The following is a 21,558-nucleotide window of genomic DNA, read 5'->3' as shown; positions in this document are numbered from 1 at the left end:
CACCTAACGGGTTCCAGACCAACTGTGTCAGAATAGCTTCATTTTAGGAGAAAATACACTTATTACTGTTAATAACGAACATACCTTTTAACCAATTATCACTGTCAGTGTTATTCTTTCAGTAAAGTATTTAAAACGGATACTAAAGCATGTACCTTTTGATCAGTAATTCTTGTAAACATCATTCTTTCAATAAAGCATTTCAAGCAATTTAAAAGTATGCACTTATCACGGGTCTGTGTGCTTTTTATATACTTGCAACATTGAAAATGCAATTATAATGATAGCCCCTCGAGGGCATTACATTGTGGATCACAAATCACCTTTAATCATAAACATCACCCCTAGATGAGGTTGTATAATATGTACATTTCCTTAACAAGCTTAAGGCTATGTAATTGCAGCCATAGACTTCGCCCCTAGAGGGCGCTGTACTCCCAGCTGAAAAGCACATGCTTCAGCCTGGGGAGTGCTTAAATTCCAGGAAAACCCCTGAGGTAGTCATCTTTTCTTAGTCTCACGAAACTTAGAGTGGGAACTAATACTCTTGGAGGGAGGCAGCACTACTCCTGAAGTTCCCTTGGCACTTTTTAACTTGGTTGGTGGTGACCCCATGGTTCTGGGGCCACCATAGAGGGAGAAATGGTGCCAAATGCAAAAATGCTGCAGGACATTATGGAGTGCTCCTTGCGAGGGCATGCATACTCGATGCGCGGCTCTCCCTCTGCCTCGTGGAAAACTGCTGCCCTTGTTGTTGTTTTTTTTTTTTCATCTTCGCTGTGCAACCTTTTCTTTAGTTTGTGGGTACCCGGACCCTTTGCGCATTCCCAGGATGTGGGGCAGCCCAGGGAGCCCACCCTTATTTTTGAAACTGGGTGAACCAGCAGGTTTCTGCCCGCTTCTGCAGGCAGGGTGCTGTTTCATGAGGTGGGCTCCCGCTCTCCCCCTCCAGACACTTGCTCGGGGAGCAGGACGGGCCAGCCACGTCTATTTCCTTCTGCTCTCTGGGCCCAGGGATGGGGTTCTGGGTCCCTTCGTCTCTCTCCTGGTGCGGGGGAAGCACATCAGTGCTTCTCTGCTTTTTCTGCCAATGGGATGGGATCCCCAGACCCTCTGGATGCTTATGAGGAGTGCCAGACACTCCCTCTCCCGGCTCAATTATTGGGATTCTCCTCACAGCGACCCACGGGCCCTGGCTCACCCCGCCAGGTTTAGATCAGCCGCGCAGCAGAGCTCCAACCGCATCGTGGCCTCGCTGGGACGGGGTCAAAGGTCAAATTCTTTGCAGGCTGATACTTCAGGCCCTATTAAGTTGTTTGGCTTGATTTTGGTCTTGTTTTGCTCCTTGGCTCAAAGTCAACAAACTTTGCAGGGGGCTGGTTTCACTGGCTCTCTGCACCAGGCTTTCTCCTTGGTTTCCTCTGTGCCTCTCTCCTCCTTGTTGCAGAAGCCCAGTCCTTCCCCAAACTAGTCCTCAGGGGGTGGAAGGGAGCCAGCTTCCCTGGTCATGGAGTTAACCCCACTAATCCTGGGGTTAACTGAAGTCAGAGTCCTTACTCCAGATGGCCATCAGAGGGTTCTTCTTTCTAATTGTCCATAGCGGCTGCCTCCAGTTCCAGTGTCTAGCAAAAAATTACATCCAATAGAGATTTCTCCCCCTGCGCAAGACCTTTTAAGTGGGGGGGTATGAGGGTCCAGCAGTGAGGCTCCTTTGGTCTATCCTGGGGTGCCACATCACCTCTCTGGCCCTTTCTCAATCTTCCTGCACAGCCTGCTGGGACATTTCAAAACATTGTCACACGGGAGGCACTTGCTGCATCTGCTCTGGGGGCCCCAGCTCCAACCCTCGCTGACATCACTGCCTGGGCCTTTCCCAGCAAATTTTCAAAGGGATGTGGAGAAGTGTGGCTCAATGGTTAGAGCGGCAGACCTCGATGCAGAGCACTGGTCCGGGACCAGGGTTTGATTCCCGTCGCGGCAGGGTCTTGGGCTATAAATTCCGCGGACCGGATATTCTCGCCTCAGTGCCTATTCTAATCATAGGTCCCACGCTGCAACTCTGGGCAATAGCTTGCTTAATCTCCACAACGGCCCCACAGCGCTGGGGATGCCTTGCTTCATCCTGGGGATGCCCAGGAGTGGACATTTCACAGGGAAAGCCAGGAAGGGTTCCCTAGTGGTATGAATACAGCGCCGGGAGACCCCGGTCCGGGGTAGCTGTGCGCTATATAAGTACAAGCACATATATAAGTACAAGCACATCCCCCTCCTCTGATGCCTCCAGAAGTCTGGGCTCCCTCCTATGTTTAGTGGGCTTGGGCAGACTCATCCCTGACACAGTGTGACAGCTGGTTGATTGATGCTTAGCATTCTGCCCCACCTCTTTCCTCCTAAGAAGCTGAGGGAAGCACTGTTAATTACTCCCTTTGTGTGGGAAGACTTTGGTAATTAACTTAGCACAGCAGGGTGGCAAAAATGAAAAAGTCTGGGCTATTGAGCCTGAGCTGAGCTAAAGAAATATGACATTCCTGAATGACCCATAAGCTGTACAGATATCTCCTTGGAACTTACAAAATTGAATTTACCATACAGGTTATGCCCATATGTGATATGTCTCTGATCTCTGTAGGCCAAAGGGAGCGACACTGCACTCTAAGACAGCCCTCCCCATTAATATATAATGGAGTGTCACTGCAGACGACAGTAAACCCCACTGACTTTTCCTATGAGTTGACTCGAAAATTATGAGGCCTACCTTAGGTCAGTACTCAATCTTGTAGAGTTCCGACTGCGGCAGGCTACCCGTGCGCAGTTAGCGGGCTGCGCACAACAGGAGTCTTCCATGCGCAGCCCTCACTTGTGCACATTTAACCAACCAAGCGCCACTCTTGTTGAGATGCAGTGGCATTATCTTAACAGGTGGACACTGATGGAAACAACGAGCAGTCCATTTACCATCAGTGTACCATGGGTGAGTCACAGGCTATGAGGCTCCCAACAGTAAAAGCTCAAAAACCAGGTAATCAAAAAGTGAAAGATCAGATTAGGTGGGCAGAACCTGCAGTGTATACTCGCACCATATATGGCTGGTGAGGGCACATCCTAGTAGTCAAACTCTGATAATAATCAGGGAGGGTTATTGTTGTGTTAACTTATAGTAGGGTTGTCTTGGCCTCCCCCATAGTGACTAACAAGCAAATTGCTTCTTATGACGTCAAGAGTACTATAGTGACAGTATTACCTAGATTTTTGCTGCTCCACCCGTGCCACTTAGCTTTTCTTTCTACTGTAATTGTGTGTGCTGCGTACACACATACTGACCACTGTCTGCATGGGAAGCTTTTTTTTTGGCAGAGAGGTTTGAACATTAGCCAACAAGTTATTAATGCTTCCTCTCAGGACCTCACCACAGATAATGGACAGCCGCTATGCAACAAAGATCTCCATATGTTTACTTAGGGTGAGAGATGTCCAGGGGGCCCAGGGCCCCGGTTTGGGAGGTAGGGCAGTTTGCCATAGTGCACCTGAGATTTGCATCTGGGTCATATTGGTTCCCCTCCTCATCAAACCTGGATAGCCAAAGGAAACAAATAGTGGGGGGAATGGGAAAGGGGAGGGGGAGTTTATTTTGCCTTGCACAACTATAGGGTAGCTCAGACTTACACAAAGCATATGATAGAGACATCTAGCCACAGATTCCTTACCTTTCAATTTCTCATGCGTCAGACTGAATCTGGAAGATTTTTCTGCGAGCAATACCCTGTGCGTTGGTAGATGGCGTCTGTCGGCTCCGTGTGACATCGTCGGCAACGTCTGCGCAATTGTGATATCCGCATCACCTATATAGGCACCACCTCGGCACACTGATGTCGGTTCTTTCTTTCTGCACCAGCTAGTGCATATCCATGAAGAGATCAACACTCTATCACTTTTAGACAGGTGTTTTTGACGTTTTGTCGACCCCTTTTTTGGTGTGTAGGCTTTCCTCATGTCCAAGAAGATTTCTGGGTTCAAACTGTGCGACGCCTGTTGGGGACGGACCCACGCCTGGTTTGTCTCTGATGACTAGAGCGCAACCACAGCTCGAAGTCGTGCTCCAACTGCCGGGCCATGGCTCTGAAAGCTTTGAGGGAGCGGTACCTAAAGCTTCTTGCAGCCCGGTGCTCCACACCACGTCGTTTTCCTCCGAGGTCATGAACACAGTCCCGGTTGAGAGGAAGGTCCGGTCACCGCTCCAGGAGTCTTAATGGCTCATCCTCCCACTCGAAGTGGTCAAGTCAGTCAGGTATGAAGCACAAAACACATAAGAAGTCAAAGTGTGCTTCGACTTCTCCCCATCTGTGGGACAACACGACAAAGGAGTCTGAACGTTCTTGGCCTCGTTCCGCTGAACATGCCCCTGGGCCAGCTCTACGCTTCCCCGATTCCCGGGGAGCCTGCGCAACCCCTGCCCAGCTCAAAGAATTTGATGATGCCATGTGCCTCAAATGTGGGTGGCCTGACCCTACCGGCATGCATTCGGGCCCTGGAGACTCAGAGGGGCTCCATCGGGTTCTGCGCCAGCAGCTCAGGTGCCGATTACCCATTCCCCCCCCCCCCACCTCCCCCTCCCCATGGACCCGGCGATAGATCTGGACCGACGTCGGTCATGCCATTGTGACCTCCCCCCTTGCTGGCCCTGACACGGAGACTCTCAACGCTTCCGGTGCCACGAGTTCCATTCTCATCCCCGACGACCTGGAGCCTCATTGGCGTCTACCGACAACGATACTGGTGTCAACAGAACCCTTGGGTCCTTAGTCGGTTCCCGAGCTTTATTCTGAAGGGCTAGGAATGGAGGAAGATTGAGAGGGGTTGAAACCAGCCTTATCAAGACATTGACTGGTACAAGGATTTGGGTGAAGCCAGTGAAATGGATACCTCTCCAGATTCTGGCTTGTTTTCTCCCTCTACTCGGCTATGGAGGAGGGCGCATCATACGCTATGGTGGTGCATAGGGCAGCTGAGATCCTGGACCTACAGCTCCCTTCCGTGGCAGTCAAGACGAATATCTTGACCGAGGTCCTGAAGTCAGGTGTCTCCTCCTAAGAACACTTGCTGCCCTTCAACAAGGCCTTAACTGATGTCCTTCTGGGAACCTGGTCCAAACCCAGCACAGGGGCTCCTGTGAATAGGACAGTGCCATCGCCCTACACCAAATTTCCTCACCAACCAACTTACCCCCAGAGCCTGGTGGTCCAAGCCGCTACCTGCCACAGCGCTTTCCCCTCCTCACCCCCATACAAGGAATCCCAAGAGCCTGGACAGTTGGGGTAAAATAAATGTTTTCTTCCATCAGCCTTGCATTGCTGTTGGTGAACACTGCATGCCTTTTGGGTCATTACTCCGGTGGCTTTTTGGCACCACACCTGGTTGAGAACTTTACCTTTTTAGGGGATGTCCAGGCCTTTCCCATAGACAAGCCCTTTGATGGCAACCGTCTTTTCGGAGCCAAGGCAGACATGGCGCTGGAGCACTTTAAGGACTCACAGGCTATGGCCAAATCCTTGGGTCTCTCAGTAGTCACACATCCCCGTCTGCCTTTCGAACCTTTCATGGCTATGAAAGGGGCTTTCAGTCACGCCAGTCATTCTCCAGCCACAAGACTACGCAAGTTCAGCAACCTCTGCACGGCCTTAGGCGCCACTTGTTCTTACCCCGTGGGTCAGGCAGCCTGAAGTCTGAGTCAATCCCCCACCCCCCTGCAGCATCAGCCTCCAAACCTTCCTAGTCTGTCCCTTCCAGTTTATGGGCGGCCAGTTGATGGCAGTATCAGCCATCACCTCCGCCACTGGCAGAACATCACTTTGGACAGGTGCGTTCTCCGGATAGCCTGAAGAGACTACTCACTCCCTTCCGAGGTTACTCCTCCATCCCTGCCTCCACCTTACGACTGGCTGACGAAGGATCACCTGACTTTGCTTCAGGAGGAAGTCATGACTATCTTGGCCAAAGGAGCGATGGAGAGGGTTACTGCGCCAGAAGTAGGCTGTGGTTGTTATTCCTGTTACTTTCTGGTCCCGGAAAAGGACAAGGGTCTTTGTCCTATCCTAGACCTTCGAGCTCTCAACTACTTCCTCAAAAAGGAAAAGTTCAAGATGCACAAGGTCTTGTCTGCCCTGGACCCAGGAAACTGGATGGTAGAAGTGGACTTGCAGGATGCCTATTTTCACATTTCCGTCTCACCTGCTCATCGGCGCTACCTACGGTTTACAGTAGGCCACAAGCACTTTCCCTTCACCGTGCTCCCCTTTAGCCTTACCAGCTCCCCTCAGGTGTTCACCAAGGTGATGGTGGTGGTCGCAAATCATCTGCACAGATGAAGTTCCAGTGGGCGCAGCACCAGAGGAATCTCTCCAACATGGTCCAGATCTCGGAGGGAACTGCACAGGACCTGCAGTGATAGCTGACTAACCGTGATTGGGTCAGAGGCAGACCCCTCTCCCTTCCCCAATCAGAACACACAGTAGTGACAGATGCGGCATTCCTAGGATTGGGCGGACATCTGGGAAAAGTGGAGATCAGAGGACTCTGGTCTCTGGTGAAATCTAGACTCCACATCAACTTTCTGTAGCTCTGAGCGATTCGCTTTGTATTGAAAGCCATTCTTCCTTTAATCGAGGGAAAGCTGGTTCAAGTGTTCACGGACAACACCACAGCCATGTGGTACTGCAGCAAACCATGTGGGGTGGGGTCGTGGACCCTTTTTCAAGAGGACATGGCAGGGCATATTCCTGGTGATTCAACACCTGGCAGGTTCTCTGAACGTAACAGCAGACAAACTCAGCTGTCTATGCCTTGCGGATCACGAATGGCATCTCCATCCGGAGGTGACGCAAGGTCTCTTGCAACAGAGGGGAGAGCCTTGGTTAGAGCTGTTCCCATCTGTCAGCAGTTTTGCGTGCTGAAGTTTCTAAGGCGGCTCTTACTCAGAGACGCGTTTTGGCTCGAGTGGAGCTCAGGCCTCCTATACGCCTTTCTTCCCATACCGCTCCTGTCCAGAGTGTGCAAGAAGATCAAGAGCGACTGTGCCCAAGCCATTCTTGTGGCTCTGGAATGGGCACGGAGATTCTAGTATCTTTACTTCTCCAATTGAGCATCGATCCTCCGATCAGCCTGCCTTATTGGGAGGACCTTCTGTCACAGAAGCAGGGAAAGGTCCTCCACCCGAAATTGTCAACTCTACACCTTTCTGTGTGGAGATTGAGCAGCCGATAGCATTCGACCTTCCTCCCGAAGTTTGAAATGTTATTTTCGCGTCCAGGGGCACTCCACCAAGACCGTGTACGCCTGCTGGTGGAACAAATTGGTAAAATATTGTACGGAAAGGTCTGTTGTTCCTCTTTCTGCTATCCTCTCTCAACTTTTGCTCTTTATTTTGACCCTTGCCAATCTGGGATCTGCACTGGGCACTCTCAAAGGGTACCTTTCAGCCCCCTCTGCCTTCCTGAGGCTGCTAGACCAACCTTCATTATTTAAATCTCCCATTATGTTGAGATTCCTCCAAGGCTTTGTACATATGTTCTCACCTTACCCTTTCATTATGCCTCAGTGGGACCTTAATTTGGGTCTCACCTTCTTGATGTGTGCTCCATTTAAAGCTCTGCAGAACTGTCCCCTCCGGCTACTTACTTTCAAAACAGCCTTTTTAGTGGCAATCACTTCTGCCAGGTGAGTGAGCGAATTGCAGGCTATGTCATCCAAGCTTCCTTACCTGACAATATTTCCTGATAAATTGGTGCTTCGCTCTAGGGCCTCTTTCATTCTGAAAGTGGTAACACCACTTCATGGGGCAATCTATCACTTTTCCCACTTTCTGCGCTCCTTCGCACCCTTCTGAAGAAGAGGAGTGACTCCACCGTCTGACTGAACATATTTCTTACTATAAAAAGCATTACTTGATGTTACTAAGACTGGGTTCATTCCCCTCAAAAGATTTAACCCCGCAGTGGAAATTCGTATGGCCATCGAAGGAATGTCGCCTTTGCTGTCAAGGGGAGGAGTCATTATTACACTTATTATGCATATGCCCCATTTTATTGAAAACACGTAAATCCATTCTTCGGGAGATCTTAAAGAAAGAACAGATCAGAACATGTAGAGTTGCGGTCATCAGGTGTCTTGGATGGTTCTCAACTCCACTCTCCTGCAGTGCTATAAAATTTTGGAAAGTAGCAGCAAAAGAATTGGACAAAATGTCTTCATGACAAGCAAACATTTAACTTTTTGATGGACTTTCTACTGTGATCATGGCTCCCTTTTCCAATGATTTCTTCCAGATCAATGTTTCAAAACGATACCTAAAAAAAAAAAAAAAATAATAATAATAATAACAACTTTTTACATAATTATATCTTTTATATACATATGCTTACATAATGTTTAGAACTAGAATTTTATGATGGTTTGCCATCCTTTTATGATTTTTAAAGAATTAATAAAAGTATTTTTGACTTGACTTGACCGTCTGGACCCAAAAAGATTATTGTCCTTCTACCATGACCGCACTAAAGAGTTACGGGTGGACGACCAATTGTTTGTTGGTTACGTTGGAACGAAGAAAGGTTGTGCAGTGCAGAAGACTATCTCGCGATGGGTCATCCTCTACATCAACATTTGCTGCACTCTGGCCAAAAAGCAGCCTCTCAAAAGGCTTAAGGACTCATTCCTCCAGAGCTAAGGCTGCTACAGCGGTGTTGCAAAGTGAAGTTCCACTCCTCGACATTTGTCAGGTAGCACCGTAGACATCATCCCTGCACACTTTTACCAAGCACTACTGCCTGGACAGTCAAATCTGCAGAGACGGCCTTTTTTGCCACTCTCTCCTTCAGGATTTCCTGGTCTAAACTTGTCCTTCCTACGGGGATGGTATTTCTTGGGTATCTATTTAAAGGTAAGGAATCTGTAGCTAGATGTGTCTGTTAAATGGACAAATTACTTACCTTCATTAATGCCTTATCTGGTAGCCATTTGATCTAGCCGCAGATTCCTTACTGACCCGCACATCCTACCCGCACTTCCGACGCGTGCTGGAAGGTAGTCCCCTCATGTAAATGTTATCGTAAATCTGTTTTAGATGTTTTATTTTAAACGTATTGCTGCCATTGTACTGCTACCTCGCACTCACCCTTAGCTCCGGGACGTTTTCACCGCTCCGCTTACTCCCCGTTCCACCACGGGCTTTCCCGTTTGTTGTGGAGGGAGATCGCGGTACAGTTTGGTTGGGCTAGAGGTGGGGAGACGGGGAATTGCGTGCGCTCGGTCACCTGACCTAGCGGAGGCTTTAACCTCCATGCATCACGCTCCGCGCAGCGGACGCGAGCAGCGGGCGCGCCAAAGGCAAGCCCGTCTGCGCCCGTCTGCGGCCGACAGGGGCATGGGACCACGACCCCTGCCCCGCTGTCTTCTTAAAGGTTAGTATACTCTACTACACAACTCCTTGCCTTACGCCCGAGCAGTGGTGCTGCCGCATTCAATTGGCTGTTGACAATGCAGCTATTCATACCTGCTCAGGCGTTAATTGTTCTTTTGTTCTGTCCCAGTCTTACTTGTCTTTGGATAACGAACGTAGATCCATTACGATGTTAGATGTTTCCCCACCTTCTCAGTTTCGGTTTTTGAGTTTAAATTGCCATTCACTTCCTCAGCACAAAAGATATATTTTTGATCTCCTCCTTGATGAGTTACCGGATGCTTTCTTTCTCACCGAGACCTGGATTCATGAAAGTTCTGGGCCCGATATTGCTATTGCCCTTCCATCTAATTATGCCATTGTTTGAATGGATAGAGCCATTGGGAAAGGTGGGGGGATTGCTATCATTTTTAAACAACACCTTCAGTGCAAATTAGACCCTGTAAACCTTTTTTAAACTTACACTTACCCCTAAATTTACTTTTTTGGGCTTACTGGTTTATCGCCCACCAGGCCCTTCTACTTCGTGGTCAGCCACCTTGCCTGGTTTGTTATCTCCATTACTTTTGAGTTCCACAAATTTTTCGTTAATTGGTGATCTGAATTTACATTTGCAGGACGTTGCAAATCCTACATGTACTAATTTTATTGCAGATCTTTTAGCCATGAATATTAATCTTTGCAACTCTGGCTTCACACATAAGGCTGGACACTTTCTAGATCCTATCTTTTCTAGCCTTTCCTCCATTGAATGTGAGCCAGCAACATCTATTCTGTGGTCGGATCATTTTTTATTGAAGTTTATAATTTCTGTTCCTGTAAGTCTGACATCTGTGTTTCCTTTGTCCATGTTTTTTAAAAGGGACTGGAAAAAAATTGACATAACTACCTTGAACAATTTGCTTAACGTAAATACCCCTATCGTCGTTTCTCAGGTCAATGTATCTGCTAAAAAAATTAAAAATTGCCTGTCCCATGCTGTTGAAGAATGCGTTCCTCTGACTAAGAAAAAATTGATTCACCATCGCCCCCCAGCTCCATGGTACAATGATACCCTTAAAGCTGAAAAATCTAAATGCAAAGCACTAGAAAGGAAATGGCGAAGAAACTATGCCCCTGACTTGAAAGCAGTCTATAAAAAATCACAAAAATGTATCATGACTTATGTAAATCCACGAGAGCTGCGTATATTTTTAAAACTATCACTACTGCTACTAACTGGCCTAAGACACTCTTTAGTTTAGTAAAAAATCTTGCTGGTTCTGAAACCATAGCTAAGCCACTGCCATTAGATAAGAACCAGTGTGAGGATCTTGCTCTCTTTTTTTCATGTAAAATAGATAAAATTCACTCTGAAATAATTAATTCCTCTCTATTTTGTTCTTCTCAACAACAATCGACCACCATGACCTGCATAGTGTCGTCTTCAAATTCTGCTAGCATTCTTATGGAACATCATAATGATCCTTCTTCGTTAGCTTCTTGGCCTCCTTTGGATCTGGCCTCTCTTGGTCCTATTCTTGATACAATAAAATCTGGCTCCCCCTACGATCCCCTACCCATTTCCATTATAAAACAACTTGATCCCCTTCATCTTCAGGTTATTCTGAAAGTACTTAATTCTTCTCTGCAAGAGTCCAAAGTTCCGTCTGTCTGGAAACATTCAATGGTTGTCCCGTTGCTAAAGAAGCCTACTGCAGACCCTAAAGTTCTTGCTAACTTTCGATCCATTTCCCTTCTGCCTATCTTTTCTAAGATTTTGGAAAGACATATTCACTTATACCTTTCCAAGTTTGTTGAAACAAACAAAATACTTCATTCCTCACAATCTGGTTTTAGAGCAGGCTGCTCGACTGAGACCACTCTCCTAGGGGTCACGGAAAGATTGCGACTTCACCTAGATGCAGTAGATACTGTTGCGCTCATATTACTGGATCTTAGCACGGCGTTTGATACCATCTCCCACCCTATATTAATAAATACACTGAAATCTTTTGGCATCTGCGGTTCAGCTTTGGGTTGGTTGATTTCTTTCCTAGCTGACCGCACTTTTCTGGTCTTCTCTGCCTCTGACAGCTCAAATGTTTTCCATCACCTTTTGGAGTTCCTCAGGGCTCCATTTTGAGTCCTTTGCTTTTCAATCTTTATGTCAGGCCGCTTGCAGACATTGCTGACAGTGCTGGGCTGACCCTTTTTATATATGCTGGTGCTGATGATTCCCAGATCATCTTCTCGCTTTCCAATTCTGACCCTTGCTCCTCCTCTGGCCTCCAGTTGGGCTTACGACAAGTTGCAATTTGGATGAGCCAAAATTATTTGAAACTCAATGCTAATAAAACCGAGGTCCTTATTTTAGGTAAAAAGAAAGATCTCTGGGGCTCCTCTCATTGGCCGGACGAGATGGGTGCTCTTCCGCGGCCAGTTGATCATGTCCGCAACCTGAGTTTTTATATCGACGATTCTTTGACAATGCACCACCAAGCAGTTACGGTCGATGCTACTTGTTTTACTATTTTAAAATGGCTGTACAAAATACTCTGGATGTTGCCCAACGCTACCCAGAAAACCATAGTCCTTGCTCTTATTACATTAAGGCTGGACTACGGGAATGTTCTTTTTCTGGGTGTAAACAAGGCTGTGTCCCGCAGATTGCAACTTGTACAAAACTCCGCTGCAAGACTCCTCTGTAGGGTCCCCAGATGTTCTTCTATTTCTGGACATCTTCGGGATCTACATTGGCTCAGAATTGAAAAGCGGGTCGAATTTAAAGCATTGGACTTTATGTTTAAAATCAAATGGGGTTTAGCACCTGATTATTTGCACACCCTCGTCTGCCCCTATGTTCCTACCCGTCATCTTCGCTCTGCTTCACTTGAAAAATTCCTAGTTCCTAGATTTAAACTGTCCAGAATGGGTGGTAGATCTTTTTCGGTTCTAGACCCCATTCTTTGGAACTCCATTCCTCTTGCTATACGCAAGGAAACTTTGTACTCCCAGTTTCATCGCTCATTAAAAATCTGGCTATTTAACCAATAATCTTTTAGATTCCAGCACTGTCCAGGCGCCGGGAAACCCTTTTTGGGTAGCTGTTGCGCCTTATAAATTTAATAAATAAAAAATAGGGTCGGGCTGATCCCTTTCAGGGCCCTAGTTGTTCAGAAACACCAGTGTCTGCGCCTCATGGCTCTGCATTCTGACATGGAAAGTTATGAAAAGTAAATGACGTCAGTGCGCCGAGGCGATGCCTATATAGGTGATGCGGACGTCACAATGATGCAGATGACGCTCACGACATCACATGGAGCCAACCGATGCCTCCTACTGGTGCGCAGTGGTATTGCTCGAAGAAAAATCTTCCGGATCCAGTCTGATGCCTGGAAAATTCAAAGGGAACGAATCTCCGGCTACATCATGTCTTCATGATGAGGCATTACCAAAGGTAAGTAACTTGTCCTTTAGTTCTTACAGCCTACCAAACACAACTAAAACGCACTCTTAAGAAGTTGTATAGCTAAGGCCTCATAATGTTACACCCAACCCCTATAAACACAATTGATGGTCAGAGTAGTAACATGGAAAGTTAATGAGCTAAATGCCTCTATTAAGCGCCACAGAGTGTGGAGAGAAATGAGAGACAGCATTGGACATTGTGTGCCTCCAGGAGACGCACCTTTGATCCTCTGACATGTAATTGATGAAAAACAAAATTTCATCCACCCAAATATTCGCCACCATTTGAAAAATAGGTGAGTTATGATTGCAGTACAAAAGGAGTTTCTCTATGAAGTAACCACAATTCTTAAAGACAACACTGAAGGCTGCTACATTTATCTTAAGGGTCTAAACAAGGAGAAACAGTGAAACAAGCATAATGTTTATGTACCCAACCAAGTTCAGTACTCTTATTTGGCACAGCTTATCAAACTGCTAGGTATGTGGGCACCAACCTCATTACTTTGGGTTGGAGACCTAAATACTGTCCTGGCTCCCCATCTGGACAGACACCCACACGACTGGTCCTTATAGGGTGCCATGCACTGACGCTCCTACGGAGACTAAAAGACAACCAGGACAAACTCAACACCCATGGGGACTTTTATGCAGAGTTATATCGGGCGGAACCTATTGCCTTTGAAGCGCAGACCTTCTTAGTAGAGGCACAGCTCCTGCGGTTCAACAAAAGCAAAGACGATAAGGTTGAAAAATTAATAACTGAAGAGGAGGTCTCCGCTGCAATCCTTGCCCTCCACCCCAAGTCCCCTGGACCAGAAGGCCTCACAAATCGGATCTATAAACACTTTAAGGGGACCCACTCTGTGTCAATGGCAGAGGGACACATTCTCTTAGTGGCAAAACTGGGTAAACCGGTTAACAAATGTGACCTAGCACTTTATTAAACTCAGACACAAAGATCTTTATAAAGATCCTACCGAATAGACTCTTACCCTATATGCCATACTTGATAGATACAGACCCGTCAAGGTTTGTCCTGAATCGAAAAGCAGGAGATCATATTAGAAGGGATCTGCATCTGGTAGAGAAGGCCCACTACAGATCCCTTTCTCTGGTGATACTGTCATTAGATCCTGAAAAATCATTTGACAGTCAATTGGACCATTTTCTTCAAGGCTAAACTTGAGAGGCCAGCTACCGATCCCCAAGTGCCCGAGCTCTTGTTAACAGGAAGAGATCCCCCCTACACAGAGGAACGTGACAGGGCTGTCTGCTGTCACACCTACTATTTCTACTTGCAGTCGTCCCTGTGGCTGCAACATTCGGTGACAAGCAGAGATAGAGGGGATGCCCTTTGGTGGTCAGCAACATACTACATATTTGTTTGCTGATAACATACTCCTCACACTGATGAATTCCACACACTCAATTCCAATGGTAATGGATGTCCTGAATACATACACCAGAATGTCCGGTTTTGAAGTGAACCTGAAGAAATCTGAAATATTAAGTGTGGGTCTGTCGCCAGACACGCAAATTAAGCTGACAACAATGCTCCCACTCCGTAGCGTTGCAGGCAAGAAACTTAAATACTTGGGAGTGTATATCACCCCACACCATCATCAGTTGTACACAGCAAACTATCCACGTCTTTTAAACACCATCAAAGCTGACTTTTCAAGCTGAAAGTCTCTGTATATCTCCTGGTTATGAAGGATGGCAGTCATTAAGCAAAACATCCTTCCCCGACAGCTTTACCTCCTCCAGGCGTTACCAGTCAAGATCCCGGAGACCAAAATAAAACTGCAGAAATCCATGACCACTTTATTTGGGGAGGAAAGAGAGCATGTGCATCGAGGTCCATGCTGCAAGTTACTAAAAGAAAGGGAGGGTCAACACTCCCTGGTGTTCAGAAATATTACCCAATAGCCCAACTCCAATTATTCTTCGAATGATCTTGCTACGAAACGGAGCACCACTGGGGTATATGTGGATGCAGCAGTAATGGGATGGGCCTCATGGGCGGTACTGTGGCTCCTGAAACATGTGAGGCCTGCAGTTTACTATGTCTCAGAAATACTGAAAACCATATTTGAGAATTGGGATCCCGTTACTTAAAACCTCCAGAGTACCTCATTTCCATCCCTCTTTACATCCTTGCAAGGCAATATGGATTTTAACCCAGGGAGAGGAAGAAAGGACTTCTTGCTTTGGTCTGATCTGAGAGGACCTGTAGAATGTTACGGGACGTAGACCAAGGGGGTATGATTAAGGATTTTCTACAGTGCAAAAAAGACTTTGGGTTACAGGAGATTAAACGGATGAGATACATCCAGCTGAGTCACTGAATCCTTTCCCAGATACAAATTTCCAGCCAATCGGTTGCTGACAAAGTGGGGAAAAAATATTCACCACTTATTCCAGCCCCACAGGTCTCATCTACAATATCTATGCCCTCCTGACGGAGGAGACAGAGGACCCGGAGTGGTCCTATATGAAGCATTGGTCCTGACGTTTGAACCGCCATATCCTGCAAAAGCAATGGCCAAAACTCTGGGTAGATATACCATCCTGCAGGCTATGACCACATGTAGGAGGGAGATTGGAGAATAATCTTCAATATGCTTCTTGCAGTGAAACCAAAAGACACACAATCAAGAGATCTGGGTTAAATCCATCATTCTTTTGCTCACCATGCCACCCCAGTTTAGACCTTGCCATAGTGAAACAGCCAATAGTACAGAATTGGAAATCATCCATATGCAATATATGAATGAACAAATAAGGTATGCACTCTGATAGCTATGGAAGAACTTAATTGGGGAAGCCACAAAATTGACCATAAATTTGATAGTCCATGGGAGATCCTGGTCGACTACCTAGAAGATGCTGGGCCTGGCCTGGGATGCCGTAGATCATTCCGTTCGCTCTGGCTGTTGACTTGAAGGGAGGAGAGTTTATATATATCAAATGAAGAGTAACTACTCCTTAATACCTGGGGGTGAAGCTTACCTGACTCCAAGATGGATGCAAAGTAAGGGAGCTCCGTCGGCTGATTTTCTATCCTAAACAATCCTGGAGCCCATTGCTGCCAAATTGAACCTGCCCAACTATGGGACTATGGGAAACAATAGCGGGGACAAGCTTACTCTACAGACCTGCAGATCTGCAGTTCCGGGGCCCTCACTGCAGAGGATTGTTGTGAGTGGGGGCATGGGTATTGTGCTGGACTGTTGCCGGGTCCTGGGGCCATGTAGCTGGACTTGTGGCTGCCAGGTGAAGGGAAGCCTGATGCTGCCCTGTGGCCCCGCTCTCGTTAGTCTTGACTGATGTTTGGGGATGGACCCCATGGAATTGCTGAAGTCACGGTGACCACACCACCAGATGAGAGAGTCTATGGTGCTGCTGTGCTTGGGACTCGGCTGCGGTGCTGTCTCCCACCTCGTTGGATACCGGACTTTGGTGCAACCATTGAAGTATAGACCTCACTTGGGTTGAATATATTAACAATGACCACAACCCCTGATGTGTGGCCATAGGTGTGCACCTTTACTGAACTGAAAGGGATTTGCCTTATTGTCAGGCTACTCCCCATGCCATTATACTGCAATTCACCGGGGAAGACTATCACCACGAATCTAGAGTGCTTTGATGGGTGCCTCTCACGGGGCTATCACTCAGTATAGTTTGGACTATATGATCTAGACTGCCTGTCATTCATGTAGAAATTGGATGCATTGTGGCCTGCTGGTTGTGCCAACACTGAGGTTAGGTGCGCTTGCGGGACTGGTTGAAGAAATACTCTACATCGGGACTGCACCTCTGGAGCTATCGCCTTGTGAGAGGCCAGAATGGGTAAAACAGACAGATCTCAGCCTAAACTTCAATTTGAATCGCGTAGAAACCCCAGACCCTGTGAAGCGGAAATGATTGACTTCGGAGCCACAACTGAAAACACTGAACTTGTTATAGATGCAAACCTGAAACAAATACTGACGATCATGCAACATAGTCTGGCCAAAATAGACGGTAAGATCGATGCTCTCTCTTTCAGAATGGACAGAATAACGTAGAGCAGGGGTCTCCAACCTTTTCTGTAGTGAGAGCTACTTCTGATCATTGAAAATCATCGTGAGCAACTGAAGGCCAAGCAACTCGTGCATTGTTACCAGACACCTTCACGCCCAGGTCCATTGACTTTAAGCCTAATGTCCAAAGAACTAGATACTACGGTTTGAACAAAATACTTTGACTAGGGGCACTTGGACAGGACTGCCATCTGTGTCAGTGAAATTGTGGTCTTTGTGGATATATGAACATGTTTGTGTATGAATGGGATACATGTGTATGGGTGACTGAGAGCCTATGTCATATGTACTTGTGGAACTGGAATACCTTTCAACATATATGGCACCATTACATGTATAGTACAAACATGTATAGTACAAACATATAACCATTTTTTTCAATGGGAGAAATTTAAATTTAAAGTGCAGAAAGCGTTCTGCAAAAATGTTCATGATATGGAACATTTGTCTGCACTTTAACTTTCTCCCACTTAAAATAAAGGCCTGTATTTTTCAGTTATAAATATGGCACCATATCTATAAGCCACTGGGATCAAGATGCATGCTGTGTGGAAAGGCAACCCCTTGAAATGGGAGAAAGTTAAACTGAAGAGTTAACTTTTGTTTATATGGATTCCATAAAACTCATCATTTAAATGTAATCCCATTTACAAGAAACACATTTACAAACACCAGGCATCTTGCTCCCAGTGGCCTCTAGGCAGGGTGCCATATTTATAGCAGACAAATGCAGCCATTTGTTTAAATGGGAGGAATTAAAAGTTAAGAAACATGCTTAATAAAACAAGTGGCTTACTTGAAAGTGGACAATAACATTAAGATTTAATGTTTCATAGAAATATTTTTTTCACTTTACATTTCTCCCATTTAATAAAGAGGACTGTGTTTTTCAGTTATAAATATGACACAGTGCCTTCTGGCTACTGGAAGCAAGAGGCCTGCTGTTAATAGATGTGACACTTTGAAATGGGAGAAATTTCAAATGAAGAGTCAACTTAGCCATTAAGATAACTTGTCATTTTAATTTTCTACCATTTAAAAGCATTCAGAAATATATTTTTGTTCTCACACTCCAATATTATACTTATTTAAGAGTTAAATACCTCAGTACTTCAGTGATTTACCTCTGTGCCCTGGGTCATAAATCCGACTCCAGCACTGCTCATTATCAGGCCTTGCTATCTGCAGCCTGAAACAAATACTGTAAAATAAACACAGTCTTTCCTTAACTTTAAAAGAAAAATGTGACCCTGTGTTTTTTTTAAATGACCTTAAGGCTATGAGCTACTCTGAAGGTGTCAATGAGCTACTGGTAGATCGCAATCAACTGGTCGGAGACATTTGCCCTAGTGCCTGCAAGGTAATTGCAATTGTGACTGCTTGTCTAGTAGCAATAATCAGTGCTTAGTTGGTTTCCTAAACCTTTTGGCCCCTGTGCCACTGCACCTGCTGCACCATTGAAATCATGATGCTAGTGCCTGCAAGGACAAATGAGGAAATCGTTTATATCCAGTAATAGATGTGTTCCGAAAAAGGCACGGTTGTAGACAGAATACTTAATTATTGTGATACTAAACATAAACATAAAAGCTTTAAAAAAAAAAAAGTGTATTTAAAGTTATCCAACTGTACAAAACGGGTTGCTATAGTTGACAAAAATAAAGCATGTGCTTGTCACATAAAAGTGAAACACAAGCATTGTTAAATTGTGTTACAATGTGGCTGGCTCTTTCCTGTGAAAATATCTTATCCTGTGCTTGGCAGTGATGCGCCATAAACAGTGTAAATTGCCGATAGATCACCATATGTTGGGCTAAAGCTGTGACTGAAATGCAGCTTTGTACTTTGTTCTTAAAAAGGCAGTTTCGCAAATTAAATAGGCCCACCAAAGAAGAGGAATTTTGCAGAAAACATGTTAAATGTGAAAAAGTCTCTGCAAAATTTCAAAAAATGTACTCCATTCACATGTAGGACTGTTTCATTTTAGAAGTACTAGTACATTAGACTAAATCAGTGTGGTCCGCAAGCGCCGTCCTGACCTTTGCATGCAGCCCCCCCCCCCCCCCGGTTCAAAACGGGCAAGCACTTATTTACAAATAAATCAATGTGAAAGAAAGAAAGTACAAGGGTCTCCTGCACACTAAACCTTTGAGCCACCTCCATTTGTAAAGACATTTTGTGTTTAATATGAGAAGTTGCATGTAGAACTGTTTGATCTAAGAGTACATCAGACTGAAGGACTGATTATTAGTTTAGTGGACAGGGTTACTCCATCACAAATTTGATGGATATCCCATTTTCCAAATTAAAATTCCATGAGATACTAAGGAGATTGTAAAATAGTGGACGGGATATCCATCATATTTGTGACGGAGTATCCCCTCCACCAAACTCGCAATCAGGCCCTAAATCATAGTAAGTTGGTTTTTTTGTAAGTAATAGTTTTCAAACATGATTTTAGAAACGTTCTTGCTTTGACCCACCCTGACAATGCCAATAGTGAACTTCATGCCCCATGAATGAAAGGCAAATGTTTTGTGCCGCTGAAGAACGAGATACCTTTTGAGATGGCTATGTATAAAATAAAATCTAAAAGGGCACTAGCAGGCTCCATGAAAAAAGTACTCTGCATTCCTCTTTTCTGTAAAAGCTCTCTCTTTGAAGTCAGCCGAAAGCAAAATAAACACCAGGCTTCCTTAAAGACACAGTTGACCTCGGTCTTTGAATACCCAGCAAATGTAGTAAGATAAGAACAAGATTTACAGGCCTATTTGTTACAGAAAATGAGTTTGTTGAAGAATACTGTAAACACAGCTTTGGCGTGGGGAGATACGAACTCGAGCTGGGGAGCCTAAAGCAAATAAAGCCAGCAAATGGAAAGCCAGAAAATGTGAGTTACAACCACAAAGCCAATGGCAAGCAACGGGCAGAATGCATTGCCCGGTCAATTTTCTGAACCTTCCCAAGATGTCTTTCGCTCACCACACAGCTGTGCTGTCGTAGGCTGCAACCTAAAAAGGGCTGTGGACCGCTTGTTGCCACACCCAATACTAATGCACTTGTGTGCTGTGTATTACTGGCATGATCACTAGTAGACCCTTGCTCAAGGGGCCCATACACCTCTCTTGACACCTTTTTTTAGTAAATACGGGTATGAGGAAGGATCAAAAAGCTAATATTAATATGTTTGAAGAATTACAAATTAAGTTATGAAAATAATGTATGTATTCTCGCTTTTTGTGCTTTTTAAATATATTTGCTTCATCCGTCTTTGAGAAAGTAGTTTAGTGTGTTTTTCTGTAGCGCTTCAAAATGACCCTCTGGGATCCAAAAGTAACACTTTGTATTGTTTTTAACTTTAATGTGTAATTGTATCTGAACCTCATTAGATTGTGCCGTGTCCTTTATTATGTTGCAGGTCAAAGATGTGAGAGATCACAGGCTGGATAATCGTATGGAAAGTTTTTTTCTTGCTGAAACAATCAAATATTTGTATCTGCTCTTCGATCCAGAAAACTTCATTCACAATGATGGTTCAAGCTTCGACACAGTCACAACACAGTACGGCGAGTGCATTATTGAAGCTGGAGGGTACATCTTCAACACTGAAGCCCATCCCCTGGATCCTGCTGCCCTGCACTGTTGCACGGCACACAAGGACGACCAGTCGGAAGTTGAAGATTTGACGAGACAGTTGTATTCCTCTAACAGAAGCAAAAGGGCATTTTCAAAGGAGCAAGTCAAGGATGGCAGAGACACCACGCACTCCAGCACAAGGAGGGAAGCAAACATCAGCTATACAAATAATGTAAACCGACAGGACACTGTACTCCGATGCCCAGGTCAACCTTTTCACTCCAAACTCTCATTGCTAGGACAGGTTTTTTTGGACACCATGGAACAGGGTGTATGATTTTTATATTTAAATAGGCTTTGCGTGCAAAGGTTGAGCAAATGACCAATTAAAATTAAGTATAAAACATTTTAAAAAATTCTGCCTTGGCATGTTTTCATATTCTTCCCTTCTTCTCCCTCTTAACAGTGTTTCCCTTAAAGCAGGATTTAGCAAACCTATTAAAAGGAACTGTAACATTTCCGAATGTTACCAGAAACGGAACTTCTGTTACTGCTGCTTATTGCCATCCTCCACAGAAATACAATGTACAAAACTGTACTCATTAGGAGTGCTGAGTTAATTCCAATTTTGGGACAAACTTAAGTTCTTGTTGCAGTATACTCCATGTGCTAATGAAAAATTTCCTAACTATCGAACGGAAAGTTTCAATTCTATTAAGGACTCGGAGGCGAGGATTATGCCTTCTTTCTTCACTTTATTTATACAGCAGCGTAAAAGAACTAACAATACTACGTTTCCCATGAACCATAGGGAAAAAAGTAGTCATTTGTAAACAACCAATCAAATAAAGGGACAACGTCCAATCAGGGTCTGTAAGGCTTCACATAGTCCCTTGTTAGTGTCCTGTTCTCCTCTTTCGGAGCGCGAAGACAGCCCAATCCTCATCTTTAGGAATCTTGTTTGTGGGTATCCGAACCTGCAACAAACGA

The 21,558-nt window shown here is 45.3% G+C and overlaps 1 protein-coding gene across 1 annotated transcript in view; it reads left to right on the top strand.

Moving 5' to 3' along the window:
* The window catches only part of EDEM2 (ER degradation enhancing alpha-mannosidase like protein 2), a 395,734-nt gene extending 374,750 nt beyond the window's left edge, over window positions 1–20,984 (top strand). The window contains exon 11 of the mRNA XM_085619015.1: window positions 20,411–20,984. Coding sequence (XP_085475141.1) covers window positions 20,411–20,905 — 495 coding nt within the window. The 3' untranslated portion in view covers window positions 20,906–20,984. The remainder of the gene's footprint in view (window positions 1–20,410) is intronic.
* The last annotated feature ends 574 nt before the right edge of the window (window positions 20,985–21,558 follow it).

This window comes from Triturus cristatus, chromosome 7 (assembly GCF_964204655.1).
Source record: "Triturus cristatus chromosome 7, aTriCri1.1, whole genome shotgun sequence".
Taxonomy (NCBI): domain Eukaryota; kingdom Metazoa; phylum Chordata; class Amphibia; order Caudata; family Salamandridae; genus Triturus; species Triturus cristatus.
The sequence above is the reverse complement of the archived record's forward strand: the minus strand, read 5'-3'. Positions and strand labels throughout refer to the sequence as shown.